The sequence below is a fragment of the Mustela erminea genome, chromosome 1 (genome assembly GCF_009829155.1).
Source record: "Mustela erminea isolate mMusErm1 chromosome 1, mMusErm1.Pri, whole genome shotgun sequence".
Classification (NCBI taxonomy): Eukaryota; Metazoa; Chordata; class Mammalia; order Carnivora; family Mustelidae; genus Mustela; species Mustela erminea.
Genome location: NC_045614.1, coordinates 50,892,016 through 50,919,487, shown reverse-complemented (window position 1 = coordinate 50,919,487; position 27,472 = coordinate 50,892,016). Strand labels below are relative to the sequence as shown.

General features: G+C 50.3%; 1 protein-coding gene across 3 annotated transcripts in view; it reads left to right on the top strand.

Annotated features, from left to right (window-relative positions):
• Positions 1 to 26,686, top strand: part of OXTR (oxytocin receptor) — a 108,976-nt gene extending 82,290 nt beyond the window's left edge. The window contains exons 1-3 of one of the 3 annotated variants that reach the window (XM_032326089.1): positions 5,508 to 5,717; positions 6,577 to 7,678; positions 24,799 to 26,686. In XM_032326089.1, the coding sequence (XP_032181980.1) occupies positions 6,739 to 7,678; positions 24,799 to 25,046 (1,188 nt within the window). In that variant the 5' untranslated portion in view covers positions 5,508 to 5,717; positions 6,577 to 6,738 and the 3' untranslated portion in view covers positions 25,047 to 26,686. Of the gene's footprint in view, positions 1 to 5,507; positions 5,718 to 5,929; positions 5,982 to 6,576; positions 7,679 to 24,798 lie in introns of those variants that run through there. The other 2 variants (XM_032326094.1, XM_032326083.1) reach the window with 2 other exon arrangements.
• The last annotated feature ends 786 nt before the right edge of the window (positions 26,687 to 27,472 follow it).

Sequence of the window (27,472 nt, the reverse complement as noted above, 5' to 3'; positions counted from 1 at the left end):
AGATGGAAAGTTCCAGAACTCAGTTCTCAGAAAAGGGGTCAGAGATCTAGTCTGATGCCAGTGAACAGGGCAATCTTGGGCAGCCCCTTCCTGTCATGAGCCTCAGTTTCTCTGCCTGTAAAGTGGACAAGGTGTGGGATTTGACAAGGGGATGAGCAGGAAGGGCTCTCCCAGTAGGGGACAGGCTACTTGAGGGCAGGGAGTGTCGGGAGTCCTGCCCACAGAGCCTGGCTTGCTGCAGGGAGCAGAGTTTTGTGGGAGCAGAGGAGGCAGAGGGGCAGGCCAGAGGCCTGCAAGGGGCTGTGGGGTGGAATTAAGAGTCTGCTGGGGACTAGGAGGGTGGCGTTTGTGCCATATTGGAGGGGTGGTTTGGTCAGTGGGGGGCTTAATTAGCACCCTGAGCCTGGCATTCGGAGGGCAGCTCAGCCTCTGTTTCACTGGGTGACATCAGAAACCCTTCCTCCTTTCCACCCTCACATCCACCCTGCGGGAAATGAACGGAGATGTTTGTTGGTGTTCTTCCTAGTCCTAGCCCTCCAGAATCTTGGGCTCTCCTGCCCTCAGCTCAGGTGTCCTGGCTCTGCTCCCGGGTGTGGCTCTTAGGGAAAAGTCCTGCACATGGGCTGCCTCTAAGAATACAGGCTGCAAGACCTTGGCTGTCCTGGTCTGGTCTGGTACATCTGTCTTGTGAGGACAGGTTGCCAGAACGTGGCGCTTTAGGATGGAGTGTGTCAGCATCGTAGAGAAAGTGCTGTGTGCTTGGCAGCTTCAGGAAGAGCTGGGGGAGGGGATGGAAGAAAGTAGCTGTTCCTTTCCAGTGGGGTTCCCACTGCGAGACCAGGACCCCCACCAGCTGCAAGCCCCACTCAAAGCCTGGGATGCTTGAAAACACTTGGAGGAATGCTTCGACTTCTCCAGTAGGTGAGGGAGAATCCTGCAGAGGCAAGGCAGAGGGTGGCATCCAGAGTCACTCCTGTCAATCTGTGACATGGCTTTTGGGAAACAGAATTCTCTCCTTTCACATTGCAGAAATGATCTATATGTACTATGAATATCACAAGGTACAGACCGTCAAAATACTGCGGCCATCCGTGATCCTACCAACCACAGATAACTGCTGTTAATCTGTAACATCCTTTATGGATAACTCTCAGCCTCCTTTCTCCCCTTTCCCTCCTCCTCCCCATCCTTTATCATCTTCTTCCTCTCTCCCTCAGCCACAGACACAACACACACACCCATTACAGGTCAATTAACAAAGATCCAATCTGTCATTCTTTTTTGAAAGATTTTATTTATTTATTTGACAGAGAGATAGAGAGCGAACACAAGTAGGCAGAGCCGCAGGCAGAGGGAGAGGGAGAAACAGGCTCACCGCTAAGGAGGGAGCTTGATCCGGAGCTCCAGCTCGCTCCCACGATCCTGGGCGGAAGGCAGTCACTCAGCGGACTGAGCCACCGAGGCACCTGCGCTCTGTCATTTTTAACCTCTGTATCCTCTTTCGCTGGAGGTACGTAACTAAGCTCTTTCCATTCATCTTTTTTCACTGTTCTCAATGCTTGATTAACATCGGTATAAATCTCTTTGCCTTCTTGCCGAATTGTGTCCTTAAGTTCTGTCACCAGAAGGATACATTTGCTGTGGCGAAAAGTATCCAGGTTTTCCAGACTTTTGATACATATTGTCTTATTTCCTTCTAAGGAGGCTGTTCCAAAATGCATTCCCATTAGCATTGTTTGAGAGCCCCAGGACCCCTTCCCCCACCACCCTCTGCCCCAGGGTACTTTTCTTGCTCATTCTCACCAGTTAGAGAGGGGAAAGATGCTATTTTCAGTTGTTGAAGATTTCCTCTCCTGACAGAGCATTTTCCTTTCCCAGACAGTCCACACTCTTCTGACCCATGTTTCCTGAGGACCTACTATGTGCCCGAGCCATCCCTGCCCAAAGAGGCTTCCCCCGTGCAGCCATCCTGTGTCCACTGCTTCACTCTGTGTGTCTGGCTGCCTAGACTTAGAAAATGACAGACGGAGCTGGAGGGACCTTAAAGATTGTCCATACCCTCATTTTAAGGAGAGGAAATGGAGGCCAGGGAGGGGTAGGGGTTTGCCCCTGGTCATAGAGAGCAGTGCATTTCTGGTACAATCGGAACCCTGAATTCAGGCAGGGATTCCAGTCCTTCTGCTTGTCCTGACCTGATCTCACCTATCCTCAGGAGCACTGCTGTTGGTCCAGTTTAATTCCTGGGTTCAATTCAGGGTCACCTCACTGGGCATACAGTAGGTGCTAAGAAAATATTTACTTAATGAATCTGCATAACAGAGCACAGGAGATAGTACATTTTCCTTTGCCAAAATGTGCTCAACCTTCCAAGAGAAAAGGATGTTTTGTTGGGTGCCCCTCTGGGAAGAAATGCCTTTTTGTTGTTGTTTTTAATAAAAAAGAAGGTGAGTAGGCTTTTGGAATTGGTGGAGGAGGAGATATGGGGTTGTCTGGGGCTTGGGGCAGTGTTTGTGTTTGAGCTGTCAGGTCACTGGAATTTGCCTTAGGTTCCTCTGTGCTCGCAGAGATGGACTGATAGACACAAGGTAGGGGTGGCAGAAGGGAGAAGAGAGCTTAGTTTCCTTTGGTGTCCTGTGTGAATCTACACAGACCTCTTAAATGGTCCCTGGGGACTGTCTCAAGTCCTCTCTCAGACCATGCCCCCTTGCCCTCGCCTTCACCAAAAGGTCCTCTGGCTTTTATCTCCAACCCCTTTATAGTGCTGCTCAGGCCTTTCAGGACACAGGAGGTGGCTGGGTCTATGCAGAGACAGGAGTTTGGGTCTGGCTTCATTTCTGATGGCAGTGGGACCTTGGGTAAGTCACCTGTCCTTGCCATATCAACCTGGCCATCTCCCTGTTCAGGTCAGATCTGCTCTCAAGGGGGCTCTTATCCCATCTGCCTCCTGCCACTTGCCCCCTTCCAATCTCTCCTCCTGCTGTTGCCTATCACATCTCTCCTTCAGGTAACCTCCTCTCCCTGCCCCCCCCCCCCCCCCCCCCCCCCCCAGTTTCCAGCACTGAAGGAGAGAGCATGAAACCTCTTTCCAAGGCTGCCAGCCTGGGTGGTCCAGTTCTGGTGGACCTCTCTAGGCTTGCCTCATGCTTCATGCCAGCCACACTGGCCCTTGACCAGCTGTGTGCCTTGGGCAAGCCCCTCACCCTCTCTGAACCTCTAAGCCCCATCTGTAAGATAGACAACATGAGAATCCCAATTGCTCTGCTTGTATGGAGGATAACAACCACCTTGAAATGACTCTCAGCTCCTGGGGCCCTATTTCTCTGAAAGAAGCCACAGATTTCAAAGATCCTGATTCTCAATAAACCTTTTCTTCTGCAAAAGAACAGCCTGCTTTTATTCCAAGCTCAGTTATTCCCAAAGAATGCTTTTTGTCTCAGTTATGTCTTGTTGTGTCTTCACCTAGGCCAACAGTGTCTACAGATGGAGAATACATGTATTTATGCCACTTCCTTAATAGGGGTTATGTTGTTACATTCATTGTCATGCTTTATCTCTGTCATTGCTTTCTCTTGGGAAGAATGACCCACGTGTACAAATGCCATACTTTCTTACATACAGCCCTCCTATAACCAGATTGCCACAGAAATATTTTTTCTGGGAAGCCAGGGTCTGACCCTAGTGATTAATATACTGGGGGATGTTCTTGGGGGAATCCATTAATCATTTTTTTCAACACATTTTACTGATAAGTATGGAATAAGTAAGGTGATGGGTAAATATAATGTATCCCATTGGGGGTACTTAGGGAAAACCCTTCCCTGATCCCACCATGGAGTGGGGCAGGTGTGTTTTACGTCTTAGAATTAGGTTCTCAGATGGCATATATCATCAAATTACAGAAAACCAGAAGGATGAGATCTCAGAGAGGAGATGATCTTGATCAACCCTCTCATTTTATATATGGGGAAACTGAGGCCAGGGGAGAAAGTGAAGACTACTTAATTCTCACCTGAGTAGTTTGTAATTTGATCTGTAATTTGTGTGACGGAGACTATTAATTAATGTGTTAAAAACAAGGCAACAGACCCAAAATGGAGTTGCTTCTGTTTAGCCCCACATTACCAAACTAAGATTCAGTTTCAGCTCACCCAGGGATGGATGGAATTTCAAACCAGTCAATCCGGAACCACCTGATCAGCACTAGTGAGTATCTGTCTGACAGACCCCTGCCTTCCCTATAGTGAAAGTAACCGAGCAATAACCAGTCACTTTGTTGCCAAGTATAACTCCCATGTTCTGGGGCTCCCTTCTGCCTATAAAAATCTTTCATAAAAATCTCCTCAGAGCTTTTTTTTTTATCTAGTAGATGGGATACTGCCTGATTCATGCATTGCTGAAAAAAGCCAGTAAGATCTTTAAATTTTATTCATTTGAATTTTGTTTTTAAAATTCCAGGGCTGCTGGAATTCCCAGGCTCATCCAGGAATGCTCACTCAACTAGAACCTTGGGACCAGGATGGAGTAATGGTCTGTCCCTAGGATGTCCTGGCACAGGGCTGTAATTGTGGATTCAGGAAACCCAGTCCATGACTAACTCAATTCTCTCCACATAAGTAAAAGAGGGTGAAGGGAAATGTCAGGAGGAAGTATGCATTTAAATTTTAAAGAGCCGTGTTCATTTTTGAATCCTTACCTTTTCTGCCTTAATTCTTGGTCTCTGCAAATTACTTTAAAACAAACAAACAAACAAACAAACAAACAAAACAACAACAACAACCCACCTGATTTTAGAATAGAAAAGGAGTTAAGAATCAGAAGAAGATGTCTTTAACATTTCTACTTCCTTTGGCATCATGTAGGATTTTAATTTTGAAGCATGGCAAAGAGGCAGAAATGGCTTCGGGCCACAAAGGAACAGAATCAATTTAAGAGGAAGGCAGATTTTTTCCCCCTTTTCTTTTCTTGAGATCTTTGCCCTAAAACTACCTAAAGAATGAAGTCCTCTGCCAGTGCTGATTAGAACAGAAGGCATTTCTCATTCCTTAGGAATGGGTATAGGAATAAAAGGACTTGAATTCACTGCTAAATCCAGTATATCAAGCTCCGGGGAGGGGAAAAATAAGCGTTGAAATTAACCTGATGTTTGGGAAACGTCAGTTAAATGTTTTTGCAACTTCATCACCATCTACTCGGGGGAAAACACCGCTGTCCAAGCTCCCGTTTGCCTGAGAGTCAGGAGCTTCCAAACCAAGAAAGGAAGAAACCAAGCGGGTTATTTATGAGCTCCCTCCCTCTTGCAGTTTTAAGCCACTGTGAAAGAACCCTCTTTATTACCGTTCTGGGGCGAACCCTGGGCGAGTTAACCCTGCTCTGCGGGGTCGGCGGGGCCTGCGCTCCGCGCCTCCCAGCGGACTCGTGTGGTGGTGCAGCCCCAGCCCCAGGCTGCAGAAAAGCGGGCCACCAGCAGACAGCGCCGCATCCTGACGCTGTCAGCGCGCACAGCTCCGAGCTCGCCTTCTGTCCCTATCCAGTGACCAGTTAGGTGCGGGCGAGGGGATTCCAGCTGAGGCTTCAGAGTCCGGGACCTCACGATAGTATCAGACTGGGTGCCGCCAGCAGCCATCCCAACCTGGCCTGGGAGCGCACGCGTCTTCGGAGCTGTCCGGTGCAGTTTCCCCAGGGAGCCAACTTTAGGCCCGCTCGAGGACTGGGTGCAGGTAGCTGGGTCTTGCGCACGGGTGGACGGGTTGGTTGGGGCTGGAGGAGCCATTGGAACCCAAGTGGAGGTGGTGGGGTGCCTCGCGCCCCTGGTACCTGGAGACACGCCCCGTGCTCTGAGAGACTGCAAAGAGACCACTCAGGCTCAAGATGCATAGACCTAAACTGTCGAGGGCTAAGACAGCGTCGGCTTCCCGGGACTGCTGGGCTGGGGAGGATCCTTATGAGAGGGGTACCCGGAACAGCATTTGGGAGCCCTGGGGGTAGATATTCAGACAGGAGTTCTTCCAGGAGGGGCCGCTGGATTGGGGACCCACCGAAGCAGTTGTTGTGGAAGTTCGGGGGTGAGAGGGGATGGCTAGACGTCTTAGAAATAGGAGGTTGAAGGGGGGTGGTTCTGAGCTGGAGCTTCCCAAGCCAAGTGGCCCTTTGGGGGAATCTCCGAAGGAAGTAACTGGAGGAAGGAGAGATGGCTGTTTTGGGCGTCTGGTGGGAGATCGCTGTGCTGAGGGTCTGGAAGGTGGGGCAGGCGGCTAGTTTGGGGATCTCTGGGAGAGATGGTCTGTTTAGGAGGCGCAGTCCCGCAGGAAAGTGATTAGGACCTTTCCCTCTCCCTCAGTGTAAGTGACTTAAAATCTTAAGAAACCGGCAGTCTGGCAGATTCCCGCTCATTTCCAGTGGCTCAGAGGAGGTACCTCAAACGGTGATTTCCGGGGTGGCAGCTGAACCACCCCCGGGGCAGGCGGTTGTACCCCTAGTCCCAAATAATTTGGGGCTCCTGGGAAGGGTACAACTGAGTCGGATGTGCGTCGGGAGAGTAGTGCTTGGTCTTCACAGAGTCCTCTGGATTCGTTTCAGGCTCCGACCAGCAAATCGGTCCTTGGCGTCTCTGCGAGAGGAACCCGAGGAGCGCCTCTCACCCCCGCCACCCCCAGGCGCGCGGGATTACGCGTCCGGCCCCACCCCGCCGCACTACTCCTTAAAGGGCTTGAAGAGCAGGGGCGCAGGGCGACCACGGTCATGGAGGGCTCTCTGGTGGCCAACTGGAGCGCCGAGGCGGTCAACGGCAGCGAGGCGCCTCCGGAAGCCGAGGGCAACCGCACCGCCGGGCCCCCGCAGCGCAACGAGGCCCTGGCGCGCGTGGAAGTGGCCGTGCTGTGCCTCATCCTCTTCCTGGCGCTGAGCGGCAACGCTTGCGTGCTACTGGCGCTGCGCACCACGCGCCACAAACACTCGCGCCTCTTCTTCTTCATGAAGCACCTGAGCATAGCCGACCTGGTGGTGGCCGTGTTCCAGGTGCTGCCGCAGCTGCTGTGGGACATCACCTTCCGCTTCTACGGGCCCGACCTGCTGTGCCGCCTGGTCAAGTACCTGCAGGTGGTGGGCATGTTCGCCTCCACCTACCTGCTACTGCTCATGTCTCTGGACCGCTGCCTGGCCATCTGCCAGCCGCTGCGGGCGCTGCGTCGCCGGGCGGACCGCCTGGCGGTGCTCGCCACGTGGCTGGGCTGCCTGGTGGCTAGCGCGCCGCAAGTGCACATCTTCTCGCTGCGCGAGGTCGCCGACGGCGTCTTCGACTGCTGGGCCGTCTTCATCCAGCCCTGGGGGCCCAAGGCCTACATCACGTGGATCACACTCGCCGTCTACATCGTGCCTGTCATCGTGCTCGCCGCCTGCTACGGCCTCATCAGCTTCAAGATCTGGCAGAACTTGAGACTCAAGACGGCGGCGGCGGCGGCGGCGGCCGCGGCGGAGGCTGCAGAGGGGTCGGAGGGCCGGGCGGCGGGCAGCGCGGGGAGCGCGGCTCTGGCACGCGTCAGCAGCGTCAAGCTCATCTCCAAGGCCAAGATCCGCACGGTTAAGATGACCTTCATTATCGTGCTGGCCTTCATCGTGTGCTGGACGCCATTCTTCTTCGTGCAGATGTGGAGCGTCTGGGATGCCAACGCGCCCAAGGAAGGTAGCGCTGGCTGGAAACCCGGAGGGAGCGCGGCGGGGCGGGGTCCTTGTCCTGCCTCCTCCGCACTGACAGGTTTCTGGGGATCTCGTGCTGGGGATGTGGGTTTCGGAATCCTGCAGGGTTTGAGGCATGGCTCCATTGGCCAGGGGATTGGGGGCTTAACTTCCCTGAGCCTTGGCTTCCTCTTCTGTGAAACGGCCACAGTGATGAAAGTACTGGCTCTCATGAGGGGATGAAATAAGAAAATGCACGCAAAGTCCTTAGCACAGTCCCTTGGCTACATATGGGGCATATGGTTCCTTATTATGAATGGGAAAACTGAGGTTCAAATGACTTTGCCACTTGGTTAGCAAGTGGTGGAAGTAACTTTCGAACCCTGGTCCAAGCCGAAGCTCTCACCACTTGAAATTTACTTTATGTTGAACTTCTCCTTTAAATTCAGATCAACCTGAACTCCTGGGTCTGGTCAAGTACAGCGGTAGGTGGGCTATTTGATTTGTCCAGCTGAACGCTGAGTACTTGAGTAGTCGTAGGAGGGCGGGGCGTTGTGGGGAAGTAAGGTCTAAGGTCGAGTCTCTGAACCCCAGGCTCGTTGGAGGCGGAGAGTCTCCAAAGGCAGAGAGGTGAGTGCCTGGTTGGGGGTGGGGAGAGTGGGGAGCGGGGAACTGGCGGTGCTTTGGGCCAGAGACGTTGGTGGTGCTGGGAGTGGGGGGGAGGGGTGGGAAAAGGATGGGAGCCTCCCAGCAAAGATGCAAATTTTCGGATTTGACCTGGTAGGCTGGGGGATTTCTGTCGGAAATCTTGTGGAGGTCTGGGCTGAGGGTGGTGCGGGGAAGCTGGGTGGGGCGTAGAATGGAGTGGTATGTGGGGAGGGAGCTTGGGAGAGCAGAGAGCGCCTTGGATCCTGGGGCTTGTGGCCAGCGTTGGGTTGCTGGGAGCTCCAGACAGCTTCACCTTCATTGCACACAATTCCAATAGCTCATCTGCAAATGGCAGGAGGGATGATCAGTGGTGGTGAATGACTTACACATTTTGTTTGCGGGTAAGCCCATAGCACTGCACTGGGATGCAGGTGACTCTAGTGATTTTAAGAGTAGAGCAAGGGGTTTGCTTTAGACCCTTTTTGCAGAAATGTCCCGTTTCTAAATATGATCACTCCTGCTCCCAGAAGTCTAAAATATAACCATCCCGTGGAAGCCAAAATCTCCCTTTGTTCAGCTGGATAATTTTCCTTTGCTGTCTTTCAGAAACCACAGACTCCTGGCTTTACCCAGCCCTGCCTCGTAATCCAGCATTTTTCTTAGCGGCCAGGGCAGTTATTATTGAGCACATAGGGGGCACCTGTGGTGCTGCAGGTTGGGGCAGTGGGGAGGGGAGGACTGCTGGGCAGACACAGCACAGCCAGCCTGCCTCCATTGTGCAGCCCCTGGTCACAGTTCGCAGAAAGGGTTCAGTGGTCCACGGTGGGGAAGGTGCTTTCTCCAGGTCGCACCGTCAGTCAGTCGGAGGCAGACTAGAGCGGGTGGGTGTGGGAGGGAGGGTTCCTGCGCCACCCCAGCTCTTTCCTCCAGTGCCAGCCTTCTGATGAAGGACACAAAACTAGGGAGTGAGCCCAGCCAAAGGCACCAGTGGGTGTTTCTCATTATGGCATCAGACTACACCTGTTTCCTGGGCGGGAGCCAAAGAAATACCAGACCCAGGTCTTGTGGAGCTCAAACCCAGGTCCTTGAGGAAGTGAGACTGATACTGAGCAGATTCTGGGGATGCCTACTGGGGAGCCCTTTCTCTAGCCCTCACTAGTGTGGGACTTTGGGTGAGGGTCCCCTTCTCTCCCTTGACTGTTAGTGTCTTGCTTTTAGAATGAGGACATTTCAGTGTTCACTCATTTCCCTCTCTTTCCTTCCCCTGGCTTCTCCCATTCATTTTCCTTCCTGGTGAGTTTTTCTCCCTCCCTCCTCCCCCACCCCCCTTCATATGACTTCTTGTTGTCCACCCCTTCGCCTGATCTCCTCTTCCTATTTTCCTCCCTAAAGAATGAGAATATATGGTCAACATATATCTTAGTTACTGAGCGAGGTTTCGATGTTTCCTGTGCTTTGAAAAGGCAACAGATAATAATACATGTCTTTGTCTTAAAAACAAAACACAAGAGGAGAGAGAATGAGAGCGGAGCATCTGACTAAAGTGGGGGCCAGAGGCCTTTTGTGTGTATGCTGTCCCCTGAGGATTTCCATGGTGGGGGCCTTCTCTCCTGGTGGGGCCAGGCTCCTGCTCTCAGGCTCCAGGAGCAGGAAGAGAAACAGACTCCAGGAACCTCAAGTCTTCCCTCTGTTCCTTGGCTTCTTTCCCAGTTCAGAGGAAAGAGTGGGTGCCATATGGAAAGCCCAGGGCCCCCTCATCCTTGGCCCTCTGTGTCCTGGGTGCTCCGAGAAGAGAACAAATGAAGACAGTGGGATTCATGATGCCTCCTTCCAGGACCGGGTGCCCAGTTCCTGTGTGAGGGCCTGCCCAGCCCCGAGGACTTGGGCTCTGGCCACAAGCCCCGCCAAGCCGTGCCACGGCCTCAGGGCAGCAGTGGGGGTCTGAGTGGACTTGGGCTCAGCTGGACTGTAAGCTCTGTGCCCACCTGGCATTAATTGGGATCATTGCAAGTAGCAGGCTGGGCCATCAGAAATAATGGTGTTTACAGTCAGTTTGGAGACATGACTGTCTGGAGGCCATCGGCAAGTGTTAAGGAACAAAATAAGGAGACACTTGAGCTATTCAAGGAATTATGATCAGCACCGTGGAAGGAATGCACAGCCCTCACTTTCCAAGATGAAGGGAATTGAGAAGAGATGCAAAATATCTAGATCCGGGCCCCTTGCTCTGCTCATCTCCTGGGGGGTAGAGGCTGGAAGTTCAGGAAGCCCACTGAGAGCAGGCAGAAGTTCTTGCAGGAAGCCCAGGGGCAGGCAGGTATAGATAAAGGTGGATGGGGCACCTGGGTGGCTCAGTGGGTTAAAGCTTCTGCCTTCGGCTCAGGTCATGATCCCAGGGTCCTGGGATCGAGCCCCGCATTGGGCTCTCTGCTCAGCAGGAAGCTTGCTTCCCTCTCTCTCTCTGCCTGCCTCTCTGCCTGCTTATGATCTCTGTCTGTCAAATAAATAAATAAAATCTTTAAAAAAAAAAAAAAAGGTGGAGGGAGTGCGGCACATGTGGGATCTGTCCCTGCCAACAGCTTCGTTCTGAGAAGCTCCGAACCCAACTGTGGGCTGCCAGAGGGGTTGGAGAAGTCACACTGGCCTTTCAGCTGTCCATGTGGCCCTTCGCTGACCTCAAAACCCCCTACCTCTCTGAGGCTTTGTGCACCCTGACCTTCTCTGCAAGCCCAGGCGCTCCTTTCACACCTCTCTCCTTTCATGGACTTCTTTCCCTCCTATGCCGACCTGCGTTCACACCAAGCTTGGCCTTTACAGGTTCAGAGCTCATCTTGCTCCAAAAGTAATGAGAGGTTGGCCACAAAGATTCAGGTAAGAATCTTTGTGGCAAGACAAAGTAGATACAAGGAAACCTGGATGAAGGGGAGAAAGGGATAGGAAAATTATAATATAATCATAGCAATAATAATAATAAAGGCTCTGTGTGTAGAGGTGAGCCGTGCATGGAGCTCCCTTTCTCTAAGCCAGAGCAAAGACAGAAACTCTCCATTTCAATATTTCAGAGAAAAAAACAGTGTTCAGGAAAAAAAAAAAAAAAAACAGAGAAGAGAAAAGGAAGAGGAGCACTGTGGTAGTTACTGCACTCCTTCCCACCCAAAGCCCAAAGCCGCCATCGGAGCCCTGCGTTAATGAGGCTGGTGAGCCCATAGGAGGAAGAGGGAGACCAGACACCCACGGCGCGTGTGGACCAGCCCCACATGTATCTTGGCAAGCAAATTCCACTGTCAAAGATTCAGCGCTGACCTCTCCCCTTGAACTCAGTGCGATTTGCTTGGCTGTTGGCCCCCAGGATTCCGACTGGGGTAGTTGGGAGGGAGGAAATGGAGAGGGGGCATGTCTGTATTTCCAGGGGTTCAACTGATGCTGGCTGGACGTGGTGGGGCCGATTTTGAGTCTCTGGCTCTAGTTTTTGGTGAAATGCCTGGTCCTGTAGGCAGAGATGAGAGAGAAGCGGGGACAGGTTGGCAGATGGGGCGGGTGCGCCACCCGTCCACACTGAACACTATTCGTGGCTCCTGTCTGGTGCCCCGAGGCTAGGGGAGAAGCTTTTGAATTAAATCTCACTAACACTTCATAGATGAGTCATATACAGAATAGTCCCCGTTTTCTCTCAAACTGGCTGATTTCCATGGGAGCAAGGAAGTGTCCAGAGAAGAAGGTGGGGACCTCCACTCCCCAGAGACCGTGGAAGGACCAAGGACCTGTCTGGTGGGCCAGCACAGTGGGCAGGCACTGTGGAATCCTGCGTGGTTTGTGCAGGGAAAGAAGCACGCCACTGGCCTATTTGGAGTTTGCTCTGCCCTTTTCTTCTGTGTGTCCTTGAGCAAACCACTAGACCTCTCTGGGCCTTCTCTTCCTCCTGTATATAATCAAGGAAGCAAAGCCTCCCTGTGGGGCTGTTAGGAGAATGACAGGGTGTGCCTCGAGGCACCTGGGGGCCACGTGACCAACATCACTCCTCCTCTTCTACCGCTCTACTTGTGAGGTTTTGTTTGCATTCTTGGGATGGACTCTGAGAATCTTGGCAGGTATTCCTGAGGAAGGAGATGGGCGTTTTTTCGGAAGAGCCCAGGCAGAGGGGATTGGGGCACAGAGAGGCAGAGCCTGTAGACGATAGGCCGTGCGTCCAGGGTGGTGGGGGTGTGGAGGAGATACTTGTTAAGGTTGGACTGTGAGTCTGGGACCCCTTCTGTTCTGCTCACTAGTGTACATCCACAGCCAAGCACGGTGCTGGGCACCCAACGGGAGCTCAGCCAATGCTGGTTGAACAGACACGAGGGATATGGGAGGAGAAAGGTGCCTGAGATGGCCTGGGTTGGGTGTGTGGATTTGGATTGCAGAGAGAGAAGGATCTTCTAAGCAGCCCTCCAACACTAGCATTGGCTGCCTGGTGAAGAAGTGAGCACCCCTGTCACTTGGGGGCAACCAAACCTCTGTCAGGAGTGTTGTACTAGGAGGAGGATAGAAATGCACAGGAGGCCTGGAGTTAAGTGTTTCTCTGAAAATGATCTTCCCAGCTCCTCCCTTTTCCTGTGGAATTGTGGTCCCTCGGGTGTGGCCTACCTACCTCACCTTTTCAAGGATGTTGTGCCCTCTGAGGGATGGGGAGGCTGTGGGAGGCTGTGGGTCTAGGTCCTCTCTGGAGAGACTTCCCCCTGGCTCTGGGTCCTCTCTGGAGAGACTGGGCTGGCAGATTTGCTGCCTGAGGGCTTGGGCCACTTGACAACCCCAGAACTTTGCACTGACAATTGTTGGAAATGAAGGGAACCTCATGGGGGTCACCCCCAGGGGCAGGGGCTGTCAGAGGCTGAACTGTGCTCTGCCAGCCCCCATTGCATCAGCCCCGGGAGACGGCCCTGGGCAGTGCTGTGAGCTGGTCTTGTTGCCTTCTCTGTGATTTGGGCCATGTCTCTGTGTGATCTCTGGGCCTCCATTATTCCCAGCAGACCTATGGAGCTAGAACAGGATACCCTCTGTGGCCAACTGCTTCAGTGACATGAGGAGTTAGAGTAGTTGGAAACAGGAGGCCCCCACTTTTGAGTACACAGTCCCACGTCTCATCCTCACCTGAACACAGCAAGGTAAAGGGGCTTTGTCCCCCTTTTACAGAGGAAGAAACTGAGGCCCAGAGAGGCAAGACCTGCTTGAGGACACTGTTGAGTGAGGCATGGAATTTGAACCTAGGTCCTCCCTAGGCTGCCCTGTCACACTGGCCTTCATCCCTAGGCCAGCATTTTCAAGATGGCCTACCACTCTTGGCATTGGGATCTCCTGGGTGCTTTTAGAAGTATCCCCTGCAGATATCCATCCAATGGAAGAAATGTGCAGCAAAGCCTCACCCAGCAGATTTTTTTTTTTTTCTGTTATTGATCAAACCTCTTGGGGGGAAAGGTGAAGTCACCTGGGACAAAAACCCAAAGGGGAAGCACTCGCATTAGCCAAAAACATAACTCACAATTGCTTAATGACAAGAGTGTGGTTGTTAACTATCCATCTAATTGCAATTTATCCCCAGAAAGGCCAAGTTCAAGAGCTCTTCAGGGCAGAGAATGATCTGTCCAATTTCCTCCTGCCCTTCCTCCCCCACTGCTTTCCCTATCAATGGCTCACCTAAAGACCAGACCCTCCGAGGTACCTGGCCCACCCAAATCTTGGGAACAACATCCCTGAAAAGGTGAGGTGGGTAGGCCACACCCGAGGGACCACAGTTCCACAGGAAAAGGAAGGAGCTGGGAAGCTCATTTTCAGACAGGGAAACACTTAATACCAGGCCTCTGTGCATTTCCACCTTCCTGCCCTGGCCCCAGAGCCCTGCACCCTCTTTGTGACCCCAACATCTCTACTCTCCTGGCTCTCTTGGCTGAAACACCCAACACACACACACCTGGCTGCCTGTGTTCTCCTGGCACCACCCACTGGGCACTGTGTGTTCAAAGCCTCCGCTTCTCAGATGACCTGCTGCTGCTCCCTGATGCTCTCTGATGACCCTGCTCCCTGATGACCCCTCCATTCTAGCTCTACCACACGTCTCCTTTTGGGTGGAGACCCGAGTGTCTCGATGTCAGCACTCCTGACATTCTGGGCCATGTAATCCCTGTTGGGTGGGCAGCTGTCCAGGGTGCTGGGGGATGTTCGGGCAGCATCCCTGGCCTCTGCCCCCTGCATCCCACTGGCACCTTTCCATCTGTCATGACCACCAACAGCGTCTCCAGACATTGCTGAATGTTGCCTCTGGTTGAGAAGTGCTGGTTTGGACACACTATGGAGGTGTGGCCTGACCTAGTATCTAGCGAACAAGGACACCCTCGTCACCTCTGTTCTGGGCTTTGGCTAAATCTGCCTTGTAAACCCCTGATGACTTGCTGGTTCCCACAGGGTCCTTCTGCTGAGCACCCATGTTGATTCTGTTCTCACCGTAGGGATGCCCACTGTAGTCCCTTCTTCAGAGACTTGTCTTTCAAAGGTCAAGTCCAGGTGTGGATTGCTTTGTGGCACAATTCCAGGGGGTGCCCTTTACCTCGTGGTCTGTGAGAATGATGCTCCCAGGAGCCTTGCAGGGCACAACTTGGCAGCCTCATCCGGGGTCTTCTTCCTCCTCTGAAGGCCGATGTATCCATTCTGCAAACAGTCATTACTGCCTCCCAAGGGTCCTGTCCACACAGCCTCTGCTTTGATACCTTGGTCCTCCAGTGAGGGGAGTTTGCAGGAAGCCATCCCCAGTTCCTCACCTGCCCTCCTGAGGCCAACAGCTGGCATTTGCATAAACATGGGACAGTCATGCCAGGAGGGTTACAGAGCTCCGGGAGTAACACCTCATTTTCTGCCCGGCTGGTATCGGGCTCTTAGGCTGAGGTATAGCATGATGGTGTGGCAGCAGTGACCTTGGGCAGTTGACTAAACCGGCCTGGAGCCCAGTTTTCTGGAGTTAGGAATAGAGTTTACTTGTGGGCAGGGTAGGCTCTGCCTGCCAGAGGCAAGGTGCCTGGCATATAGTAAATGTTCAATCAGTGTCTGCTTTTCTTCTTTCTTTTTCTTTTCTTTTCTTTTCTTTTCTTTCTTTCTTTCTTTTTTTTTTTTTAAAGATTTCATTTATCTGAGAGAGAGAGAAAGAGCGCGGGAGAAAAAGCACAAGGTGGTGGGGAGGTGCAGGGGGAGAAGCAGGATCCCCACTGGGCAGGCAGCCCTGATGTAGGACTTGATCCCAGAGGATCAAGGTCAGGTCAGGACTCTGGGATCCTGACCTGAGCCCAAGGCAAACTTAACCAACTGAGCCACTGAGGCGACCCAAAGTCTGCTTTACAAAGCAGAGAAATTCCAAGACTGTCAGGGGGCTGGGTCAGGTCTGTTGGGGGTGAGCGTTGTCTGGAGCTCAGGAGGAGCGGTTTCCGGTGAGGGCTGGAAGCAAGCCCCAGGGTGTTCCAAACCAGCTTGAAGAGGTGAAGAGAAACAAAAGCCTTACCTGGAGGACACAGCAGGAGGGGAGGTGGGAAGTTCTAGTTCTGGGTTTTAGAAGTGGCAGGGGGCTTTTGTCAAGGGGGTAAGCAGGAAGGGAGTGTAGTCCAGGCAGTGGAGTCTCAGCCCCTGATTTCTGGCCACCCACGGAGGAGCAGCCTTGGCCAGAGTCTCCTGTTGTGCTCTGCAGGGAGCGGGAACTTCCCCCCACAACGGGCCAGATGCTCTGGCCCACACCTCACTTCGAGAGTGACAAGGGTCACTCTTGCTCGTTCCATTTCTCTCTCTCTCTCCACCAGACCTGGATATCTGGGTATGAACCTGATTTTCCTAGAGGGAACTGCATGAGAATCCACTCGTGGGGTTAAAGCCCCCTCCTATTGTCAAGCAGGGAGATTGCCTTTTTGCCTTTCCACAGTTCTATCAGGACTTCCGGTCGTCTAATTTCACACCTCACTTCAGTTCAGTCCCTTCTAGAACTCTTCCTGTTTTCTGCAAATGACACCCATCCCGCCAGCCACAAGTCTGGAAATGTAAGTAATGACACTGTGAAGGGATGCCACAGGAAGAGAGATCTTTACTATCAGTGTTTATTTATCCGCCCACCCTCCTCCCCTCCCTCCCTGGTGAATGCTCCAGGAGGCATTTGTTGATTCTGTCTCCCAGGAGGAAAAAAATCAGGAGGGCTTCAGAGAGGAAGCAGCATTTGAAAAGGGTTTCCAAGGATGAGTAGGAGCTGGCTGTGCAAAGAAGCACATTCCTTGTTGACCTCATGGGGTAGACACTATTATTATCTTTCTCCCTAGTGATACTTATAAAATTTCAGTGAGCTGCAGAGCTCACCTTGGCAGGGTGGGGGAGCATCTTGTTAAAATGCAGAATCTGATTAAGGAGGTCTGGGAGGGAGCCCAAGAGTCTGCATTTTTACCAAGCAGCCAGGCTATGCCTGTGTAGCCTGCCCATAGACTGACTACATATTGAATAGGAAGTCTTTAATATCTTACCTCTTTTATCAAAATGTGCAGTTTTCCTTTGCACCTGTGGTTGAAATTGGCTGCACGGCCTGTCGTTCCCTGCAGGGTAAAGAAGGGCTGGTTTTTTAACCAAAAAGCCCCAGCCCTTCTGCTTCCAGAATCTGGGCAGTGATGTAAGAGATTGCCCCAGATTTGGGCAATGATATAATAGAAGCTCGGTTAAAACTATGTAGCCCACAAATTTGGCTTTTAATCCTGGCTTTATGATACGTGGGGTGAGCACAAATCTGTGAATTTTAAAACCATTCCAATGTTGTAAAATTGTGGTCTTTTCAAAAGAGACACTCCATAATACATGTTAGTACTCAATCTTTATGTGAGTATACATTCAAAAATTGTAAAAAGAAAAAGCCTTCTGTGAACTACAGCTCTCAAATTCTTATAAAGCTCCCCTAGGAATAAGGTACTGAGACCCAAATTCCCAGTCCCCTTGTTGAGGGGTGTGGTCCTGAACCAAGCACTTGGTTTCTGGAGAGAGGGCTTCTAATGAAAGTGGGTGGGCTTGATTTTGACTCGGAGGAGAGGTGTCAGCTAAGCCACAAGTCTTTGAAGTGTATGTGAAGTGCATTAGTTGCCTCAGGCACAATGCAGCCCAGAGAGGCCGTGGCCAGCTGCCCATCAGCTGTTCGGGGCTAATTTGGGCCTTCGGTGACAGGGTGGAGGGGGTGCTGGGAAATCCGAACATGGGAGTTCTTGGGACTTGAGTAAAGCCAGGCTCGTAGGCGGGTGGAACACTTTGGGGCATACCGTCCTCATCCTCAATTGGCTCTCTGCCACCCACCCCTCCATGAATCACAGTGCTGAGTGGAAATACAGAGTTGTGTCTGTCTCCTGGGTGTAAAATTGCCCAGTAGGGCATCTGGCTTTTGGTGGGTGGCCATTTCTGTTCACATCTCTTGCTTGGTGCCTAGGAGCCCCCTTGAGGATCACTCCTAGTCCTCAGGCTTGCAGCCGCACAGCAGCGCCACCCCCTCCCCCAGTGCTGCACCTCCCTATTGAATAGAGTGCTGTGTTCTCTGTGTTTCCCTTGAGAGTAGGTCCTGTGACAATGAGCACAGGGCATGAAAGGATGCTAGAACATCCGAGCTCCTCTTTTTCCTCCGAGAAAAGCTAAGCTGGTGACCAGGGAGGTGTGAGGACCAGTCCCTGGACGAGTGCTTCCCAGTGGCCCCCCATTTTTGGCAAGGACCAGACAGAGCAGTTTGCACCACTCAGGGCTTTGTCCTGGGGAAGGATGTTATTTTTATGGGGAGCAAGTGGAAGAGTTCAGTGGAGACTCTGAACTCTGCCCTCCTCAGGGCTGTAACCACCTTTCCTTTTGGCTTTTCTTAAGTCACTGGCTGAGTAAGCTTTTCCTTTTTTTTTTTTTCCCCAAAGATTTTATTTATTTATTTGAGAGATAGAGATAGAGCTCAACTAGGCAGAGAAGCAGGCAGAGAGAGAGGGAGAAGTAATCTCTCCATTGAGCAAGGAGCCTGATGCAGGACTCAATCCCAGGACCTTGGGATCATGACCTGAACCAAAGGCAGCCACCCAACCTACTGAGCCACCCAGGTGCCTCTGGGTAAGCTTTTCCAAATGGACGATCAGGAGTTCCTTTGGTGTCATGGCATCCAACCCCAGACTTTTTATTTTTTCTTTTTTTAAAGATTTTATTTATTTGAGAGAGAGGACAAGAGATAGCATGAGAGGGGAGAAGGTCAGAGGGAGAAGCAGACTCCCCATGGAGCTGGGAGGCCGACATGGGACTCAGTTCCGGGACTCTGGGATCATGACCTGAGCTGAAGGCAGTCGCTTAACCAACTGAGCCACCTAGGTGTCCTCTTTTTTTTTTTTTTTTTTTTTAAATTTTTGAAGTTATGGAAAAACAGGCAATGGACACCTTCTTTAATTGGCCTGGGATCAGGAGCCTCTAAACTTTGGACTTTAAAAATGATGCAACTGGTCATATCTCATATCTGTTAATAACGATACTAATCACCTGAATAAACACTGCAATCTTTTACATCCCCCACCAGTTTTTTCAAAGTCCTTGCAAGTGTCACCTCCAGTTTATAGACAAGGATGTTAAGGCTCATACAGTAGATGTGGCTCAGAGAAAGATTAGGTGGAGGATTTAGACCCCAGGGGTTTGCATCTGAATCTTGTGTCCCTGGCTCCTCCCTGAGCCAGGGCTCCACTGGGGCCCCTCTGTGACCACTTGCCCACCCCCCTGGCCCCAGAGGAGTTACAGGCTGCAGACCACATCTTTGGAAGAGTTGTGGATTCTGACTTCCAGCTCCTCCTTTTCTGCACTGACTTCATCATTGCTCTGCTTTGTCTGACATGTGGCCAGGGGCCAGGGTTGGAGGTGGGCAGCAGGGAACGGCCCTTCGGAGAAGGCAGAATTAAGGCAAAGGGGTGGGCCTTTGTACATTTGCATGGACTGGTCATCGGGTATAGGCTGCTCCTGGGACAGGGGTTTCTGTTGTGGCCAAAGACAGTGCCCCCAAAGGAACTCAGCTGAGAGCCTCACTGGCCAGCTCCCTGGTAGCTGGGGAATGAGCCGCGCTGGGTCCTAAGACAAGATCTGGGCTCAGAACACCATGCCATCTGCTGCAGATCTGCTAGACCCAGCTCTAGGTGGCACCACGCTGAGTCGCTTTTCAATGGTGCCTCTCTAACAGCTACCCCACGGGTAGCTGTGTTTTGAAGAAGACAGTCTTGGGGCACCTCCGTGGGTCAGCTGGTTAAGCGGCTGACTCTTGATTTTGGCTCAAGTCATGATCTCAGGGTTGTGGGATTGAGACCCGAGTGGGGCTCTGTACTGGGCATGGAGCCTGCTTGGGATTCTCTCTCTCCCTCTGCCCCTCCTTCCACTCATGCTTTCTCTCAAATAAATAAATGAAAAAGAGAGAAAAAGAAAAAGAAAGAAAAAGAGAGGAAGAAGTCTGCATTTAAGGATTTTGGTCCAGAAGAACACCCCACGTGTGGCGTGCACCAGAACCTCGAGCTGGAATGCTGGAGCAGAGAGGAGAGAGGGCAGTTTGCGGTGCGGAGACAGATGCTTCTTCCCTGCGATGTCCAGGCTTGCATGTGCGTTAAAACGGGTCTTCGTACTGAAATCTGCAAGGTGAGATCAGACATTCCCAGGACCCCAAAGAAGATGGAATAAGGCAAGGACATTCTCCTCCATCGCTGGTTCATTGTTTCGGCACACCTTTGACTTTGTGGAGTCTTGGCACCCCCTCGCTCTCCCTGAAGATGGCCCATTGTTTCAGTCTGTTTAAACCCATCCGGAAGTCACAAGCTAGCTGAACAAGGTAGATAAGCTTGTAGGTTGGACTGGTGGTGCGGGCCTGTAGAGCCAGGAAAGGAATCTACGTATGAGCTGACCTCCTTGGCCATGCGGTCTGGCCCAAGAGACTCACTGGATGGACACTGCCATATGTCAGTGCAGCTTCCAGCAGCTCAGCCAGTGGGTCCTGTGTCCTGTGCCCCACCCTGGGCTATCTCAGATTCCAAGACACAGCCCAAGCAGCCTCTCCCCATTGTTTCACAGGGGTTGGCATTAACTCTGTTATCCTTAAGAAAAGTAGCATTTATTGGGCATGTACACATCATGGTAGTGATAACGGTAATAACTGAGTACGTTAAGTTTTTACTTTTATTGAGTGCCAGGAATCATGATGGGACCTTGGCGTCCTGACTAGTGAAACTTGGCAATGATTCTGTAAAGGAGTTCTTTTTATTACTCCCATTTCACAGATGGAGAAACTGAGGTTAAGAGGTTAGATGACTAGCCCTAGAATACACAAAGTGCAAAATGGCAGAGCCAGGATTTGTGCCGAGTCTGGGTAACTTTAAAGCAAAGCCATCACCGGAGTGTGGGGAGAAGTGGGTGGGGCTTGCTTTGCAGGATTCCAGCCCCCCTACCCTTAGGAGCCCTTCCCACCGCTTTTTAACATCTGCCCCTTCTCCAGGCATCAAGCGTGGGCTAACTTTCTGTAAAGGGCCAGGCAGTAACTCTTTTAGGCTTGTGGGTATAAGGTCTCTGGAACAGGTACTCAGCTTTCTCCTTGTAGTGCAGAAGCTGCCATAGACAATATATTAATGAATGGGTATGCTGTGTTCCAATAAAACTTTATTTAGAAAAACAAGCATCAGGTGGGATTTGGCCCCCATAGGCCAAACAATAGAGCTTGTTGGTCACTGGTTTAGACCTGGAGACATTTCTGCTACAAATGATGATGGTCTGAAAGGAAGTAATGTGTTTCCCATCCCAGATAAACTTAGATTATAAAAGATCATCCCTGAGAACAGGCAATTCCCCGCCTCCGTGGGCAATTCTACCTGTGCGGGGAAAAGGGTAGTTGCTCTCTGACTCGCCCTCAAATCACACCCTAAAAGAGATTGTCTGGCAAGCCTATGTCTTTGCTTTGGGACTGAGAGGATTCACTAACTGGTACCAACCTGACACGTGTGAACGCTGACCTAGTTTGAAAAGGAATAGCTTCATTAAGTTCAGGTAGAAACGTGGGGTGACATGCTGTGTGTCCCTGGGGAAGTCACTTTCCTCACACAGAAGACGGGGATGAGTCTGCTTTGAAAAAGCACAGGGTCCTGTGCCAACTTGAGCAGTGATTCCCGTGGTCAGCATCGCTACATGGCCCTGTGCTCTCTTGGAAACAACGCCGTGAATCGTGAGGACAATATTTTCCATACTTTGTTCTATTCCTGTTGGCTTCTCTAACCACCAGAAAAGGCAACAGTGTGGTCTAAACAAGGAACAGAAAGTGCAGAGAGCCTGTGAGGGGCAGTCAATCAGTCGCCTGCTTAGAAACCATCAAGGACTCCCCACTGTCTGTAGACTAAAGCTCAGGCAGCCTGCACTCAAGGTCCTCCTCAGCCTGGCTCTTTCCTGTTTCTTTCCCCGTGAGACTCCCTTTCCCCAACTCTAGCAGTCCTTGAACGTTCTTGGACATTCTCACTTATGTGCCTTCATTCCTATTGCTTCCTTCCTCTGAAATGTCCTCCATAGCCATTTCCTGATTCCCAGATAGCTCTCCTCCTTGCTGAGGGCTGGCATGTCCACCACTGGGGACTCCTGTCTCTCGACGGTTAGGATATTGCCAGATTTTTAAAAGTGCAATTGTGCCCTCTGCCTTTGGCAACCCGACAGGAGCAGGTTCAGCTTAGAGAGGGTCCTCTATCCCCCAGGGAGCCAAGCCAGGCCCATCCTACATGTCTGTGGCCACGGGGGGGGGGGGGGGGGGGGGGCAGAGGCACTTGCCTTGGTCCAGAGTCCTACAGGGGCTGGCCTAGCAGAGGAAGGGAATCTCCATTGGGGGTGGGGGATGGTGTATCTGGAATTCATTAACTGTTTCCTTTTTTGCTGTTGATGTTTCTGTATGCCTTTTTTTTTTTTTTTTTTTTTTTTTTGTAGAACAAATAAGTTAAATGATCCAAATGTAAAGTCAGGCAAATAGCTTAAGAAAAAAGATAACAGTTTTAACTCTATACAGTTAGGTAAAAGGTGGTGCCTTCCTGTGCAAGCCTGTTCATTCCTGCTCTGTCCTCCCCCTTGTTTCCTAACCTTACATGCCTGCATTCTTGCCGCTGTGTCTGGTAGTTTATTTCTCAGGGTCCTTTTTAAATTTTAACCGTGTGTTGATTTTGCCTCCTTTATTTTATACATTGAATTTTTGAGGACATTCTGTTTTTAGTCTTGGTGATTTCTCACCAGAATTTCTAAACTTAAATTAATCTTCTTAGCTACTCAAATCAAATATATATTTTTTTCACTCTCTTTTATAGAAAATGAGCAGTACTGACTTTTGTCCCCCTCCACTTTTCCACTTCCCTGTTCTTTACTATTTTAGTCTAAGGTTTAGATGCTCCTCCTTTGTTTCCCTGAACATTCTCTTGTGCAAGACTTTCTGATTTTATTTGCTCTAGTTTACTCTTGTGCCAACAGGTGCACCAAGGAATTAGACCACTGGTTTTCCAACTTGTGTGTGTGTCAGAACCTCACCCCCAGGAGTCTGGTCTAGTAGGTCTAGGGTAAGGCCCGAGAATTTACATTTCTAACAAGTTCCCAGGTGACCCAGGGATCCCAGTTTGAGAACCAAACCATCGTCTTGTGGATAATCATCCTTCTTCCTTTGGTGACTAGGTCACAGATGTCTGAGAGATGTCTCCATGCTTGCCTCTGTGGTGGCATCTAGGTCTTGTGGCTTCTCAGTCTCTGCAAGAAATCCTTTCCTGGATTCAGCTGTTGAATTCTGGAGGTTTGTTTTGTTTTGTTTTTATTTATTTGTTCATTTAAGTCATTTCTATGCCTGACGTGGGGCTCAAACTTACAACCCTGAGATCAAGAGTCGCACGCCACTCTGACTGAGCTAGCCAGGTGCCCAGAATTCTGGAGATATTTTTTGAAAACTTTCTGCAGGAAAGATCAAAGAGCAGCAGATTTTTCAAGCCCTCTTGCAGCTGCCTTCACTGATAAAGTTGTGGCTGTGAATAGCATTCTTGGGTGTCTTGCTGTCCTGGCAGGTTTCTGGAGGGAGGACTCACTCTCCTCCACTGCTGGGAGAGATCTGTAGTTTGTCAGATGGAAGTCTATTGCAAGAAAGTCTATTGCAAGATTTTTTCCCCTCTCCCCTACTTGGAAGTATATAGGATTAGGAATTTTTCTTTTCTTCCTTCCTTCTTTTCTCCCTTCCCTTCTTTTCCCTTCTCTCCACTCCCCTCTCCTCCCCGCCCTTTCCTTCTTTCTTCCTCCCTCCCTCCCTTCTTACTCTCTTTTCCTTTTTTCTTTCCTCGACACCCAGCATGGGGTTTGAACTCACATCAAGATCAACCGTGGCATGCTCTAGTGACTGACCCAGCCAGGTGCCTCAGGATTCAGAATTTTTCTTTCCTTTTGAAGTTTGAATTTGCAAAAAGCAGTGTCTTGAAGTTGATCCTTAATTTTGTCTGGAACACAATAGATCCCTAGTATGATGGCTTCTGCCCAGTACCTTAAAGAATTTCAGGATAACCTTTCTCCTGTGTGAGTCTGATTTGTCATGCCGAAGCATGCTCTTAGGGGTACAGAACTTTCAGTGTTCTCAACGGTGAAGATGGCAACGCTTTCTTGCCACTACGCCTTTGCCTGGGCCATTCCTTCTGCCTGGAGCACCCTTCCTCCGTTCTCTGCCTGGAAAACTCCTACACATCTTTCAGGTTTCGGCTCAAACATCGCTTTCTGTAAGATGGCCTATGATTCGCTCCGAGTTGCTCCCCTTCCTTGGTCTGCCCCACTGGCCTGCATTGTGCCCACCCTGTGGTGCTACTCATTTTATTTTTGTGTCCCCAGGGCTTAGCCTGGTGCATGGCACACAATCACGATAGCAGCTACCGTGTATTGGGCCCTTACTGTATACCAGGCATTTTTTTAATCCTTGCAGTCTTCCTGCGTGTTTTGCATACTTTTGTTATCCCCATGTAAAGATTAGCAAACAGCAGTCTCCTGGGGAACTAAAGTAATTTGTTGCTGGCAGAACAAGACTACCAACCAGGTCTGGCAGCTCCTCGACGCTGGGCTCTTGGGCACTCAGAGTCGTGGGCACTGGATACGCGCTGGGTGAGTTATGAATGAACAGGTGGCTGTGACGAGCGCAGCTCCTGCTGACGGAAGCATTCGGCGGGTACTCTTGACGAGAGAAAGGACAGGGAGCATTCTAGGGCTTGGCTGAGCCCGGGAAGGCTGGGGTGTGTGTGTGTGGCGGGGGCAGGCTGAGCGCACACCCGGAGCCATGATGTGGACGGCAGGCAGACCTGGTCCCTCTACGTCTCTGTCTTGTGACTCAGCACCTGGCCCCTGGGGAAGGCTGGTCTCGGGAAATGATGGTGGCCCTCCAGTAGTGATGGCCTGTTCTCCTTTCTCCCTGCGTCCCCATCCTCCTTTCAGCCTCGGCTTTCATCATAGCCATGCTTCTGGCCAGCCTCAACAGCTGCTGCAACCCGTGGATCTACCTGCTCTTCACGGGCCATCTCTTCCATGAACTGGTACAGCGCTTCCTCTGCTGCTCCTCCAGCTACCTGAAGGGCAACCGTCCAGGAGAGACCAGCGTCAGCAAAAAGAGCAACTCATCCACTTTTGTCCTGAGCCGCCACAGCTCCAGCCAGAGGAGCTGCTCGCAGCCATCCACAGTGTGACCAGGCTGGGCTAGGACTGCCTCTTGTGGCTCGGGGTGTGCCGGCATAGACAGTCCGCCCCTTGGTGGCGGTGTGCGTGTATGTATAAAGTACCTTTCAGTTTGCACCCTTTCCACACCTCGGGGTAGCTTGAGTAGGGTGGGAAATTATGGCATGGGTTGGGGAAGTAGTCTCCACGGTAGAAATGTTGGGGTGACTCAGCCAGACAGTCCCTGGATCTCCCCTGGCTTCCTACGGGGGTTTATACACCCTCCCCCACTGCTGCTCTCGTTGGTTGATGAGTTGGTTTTATTCTCCTGGACCTGTCATTTCTCCCCAGTATCTTTTTACTCCTTTATTCTGGGATCCTGTGAAAGGTGGTAAGTATGGGATTGGTGTGTGGAAGCATACTGTTCTGAGCTCAGAATAAGGAGTGGGAGTGGGACCTCAGATGTGGAGGGTGGTGCTAATATCCTTCTGACTTTAGAGTGCTTTTACTTTTGCATGGAACTGTCCCAGCATCCTTGGGCACCAGCATGTCAGAAGGTGGCCCTAGGAACAGGGGATTCCCTTATGAAACCATTTGGCATTGGCAGCTGATGAAAAGTGGGGCTACAAGTGTTTAAGAAGGTAATATTTATGTGAAATAGGAAAGAAAAAGAAACAGAAGGCATCCAGGTTGGAAAAGAAGAAGTAGAATTCTTGGCAGATGGTATGATTTTGTGTGTAGATAATTCTAAGGAGTTCATGCACACATACAAACCCATTAGAACTAATAAATGAATTCGTCAAGGTTGCAGGGTGCAAGGTCAGTATGCAAAGGCCAGTGGTATTTCTTTATACTAGCAACTCACAATATGAAAATGAAATTAAGAAATAATCACATTTATACTGGTATAAGGAAGAAAAAATAGGAATAAATTTAACAAAAGAAGTACAAGACTTATACCCTGACAACAACAAACTATCATTGAGAGAAACTGAAGAAACTCAGAGAAATGGAGAGACATCCTGTGTTCATAGATCAGAGACTTAAATATTATTAAGATGATAGTACTGTCCAAAATGATCTACAGGCTTAATGCAGTTCTTCTATCAAAATCCTGGTTGGCCTCTTTGCACAAATTGATGAGCTGATCCTAAAATTCACACAGAAATGCAAGGGACCCAGAATAGCCAAATGATCTTTTGGAAAGAACAAAAGTTGGTGGATTTACCATTCCTGGTTTCAAACTTCACTACAAGGCTTCAGTAATCAAAGGAGTGTGGTACTAGCATGAGGATAGACATGTGGATCAATGGAGTAGACCAATGGGATAGAATGGAGAGTGCAGTTAAAACCCCTCCCATTCATGGCCAATTGATTTTTGACAAGTGTGGCAGAAGAGTTCAGTAGGGGAGACAATCTGCTCGACAGATGGGACTGGGAGAACTGGTAATCCACCAGCAAAATGATGAAGTTGGTGAAGGGGGTTAAGAGGAACAAAGTTGCAGTTACAAAAGTAAGTCACAGTGATGAAAAGTACAGCACAGGGACTATAGCCAATGATATTGTAATAACCTTGTATTTGATTACACTTACTGTGTGAGCATTGAATAATGTACGGGATTGTTGGAATTCTATCTTGTTCACCTGAAACTAATAAAGCATTGTATGTCAACCATCCTTCAATAAAAAAAGAATGAAGTTGGACTCCTACCTCACACTGTGTACAAAAATTCACTCAAAATGCTTCAAGCCCTAAATGTAAGAGCTAAAACTGTTAAACTCTTAGAAGAAAACACAGGCATAAATCTTTGTGACCTTGGAATAGGCAATGATTTCTCAGATATGCTACCCAAGAGCACAAGGAAAGGAAAAAAATAGGTAAATTAACCTCATCATGAAATGGGGTACACAACCTTTGTGCTTCAAAGGATACTGTCAAAAAAGTGAAAAGACAACTCACAGAATGGAAGAAAATATTTGAAAATCATATACTCCTATCTGGAATAGATCAAACACTCTTACCACTTAACAATAAAAAGACAAGATGGTTTTTTTTAAAGGGGCAATATATTTGAATAAACAAATAAATAGACATATGTTTATATTCTCTCCAAGGAAGACATAAAAATGGCCAGTAAACCCATGAAAAGATGTTCAATATTATTTTTCATTAGGAAAATGCATGTTCAAGCCACGGGGAAATGCCACTTCACACCCACTAAGATGGCCGTCCTCAGAGAGCTGGGCGCTAACAGGTGCGGGCAAGGCTGTAGTCACTGGAGCTCTCCTGCTTTGCTTGTGGGAATAGAAAATGGTCCAGCCTCTTGGAAAATACTTTGGCTGTGCCTCAAAAAGTTAAACATAGAATTACTATATGAGCCAGAAATGCCACTCCTGGGTATTTACTCAAAAGAAATGAAAGCATACACAAGTAGAAGAACGTGGATGTAAATGTTCT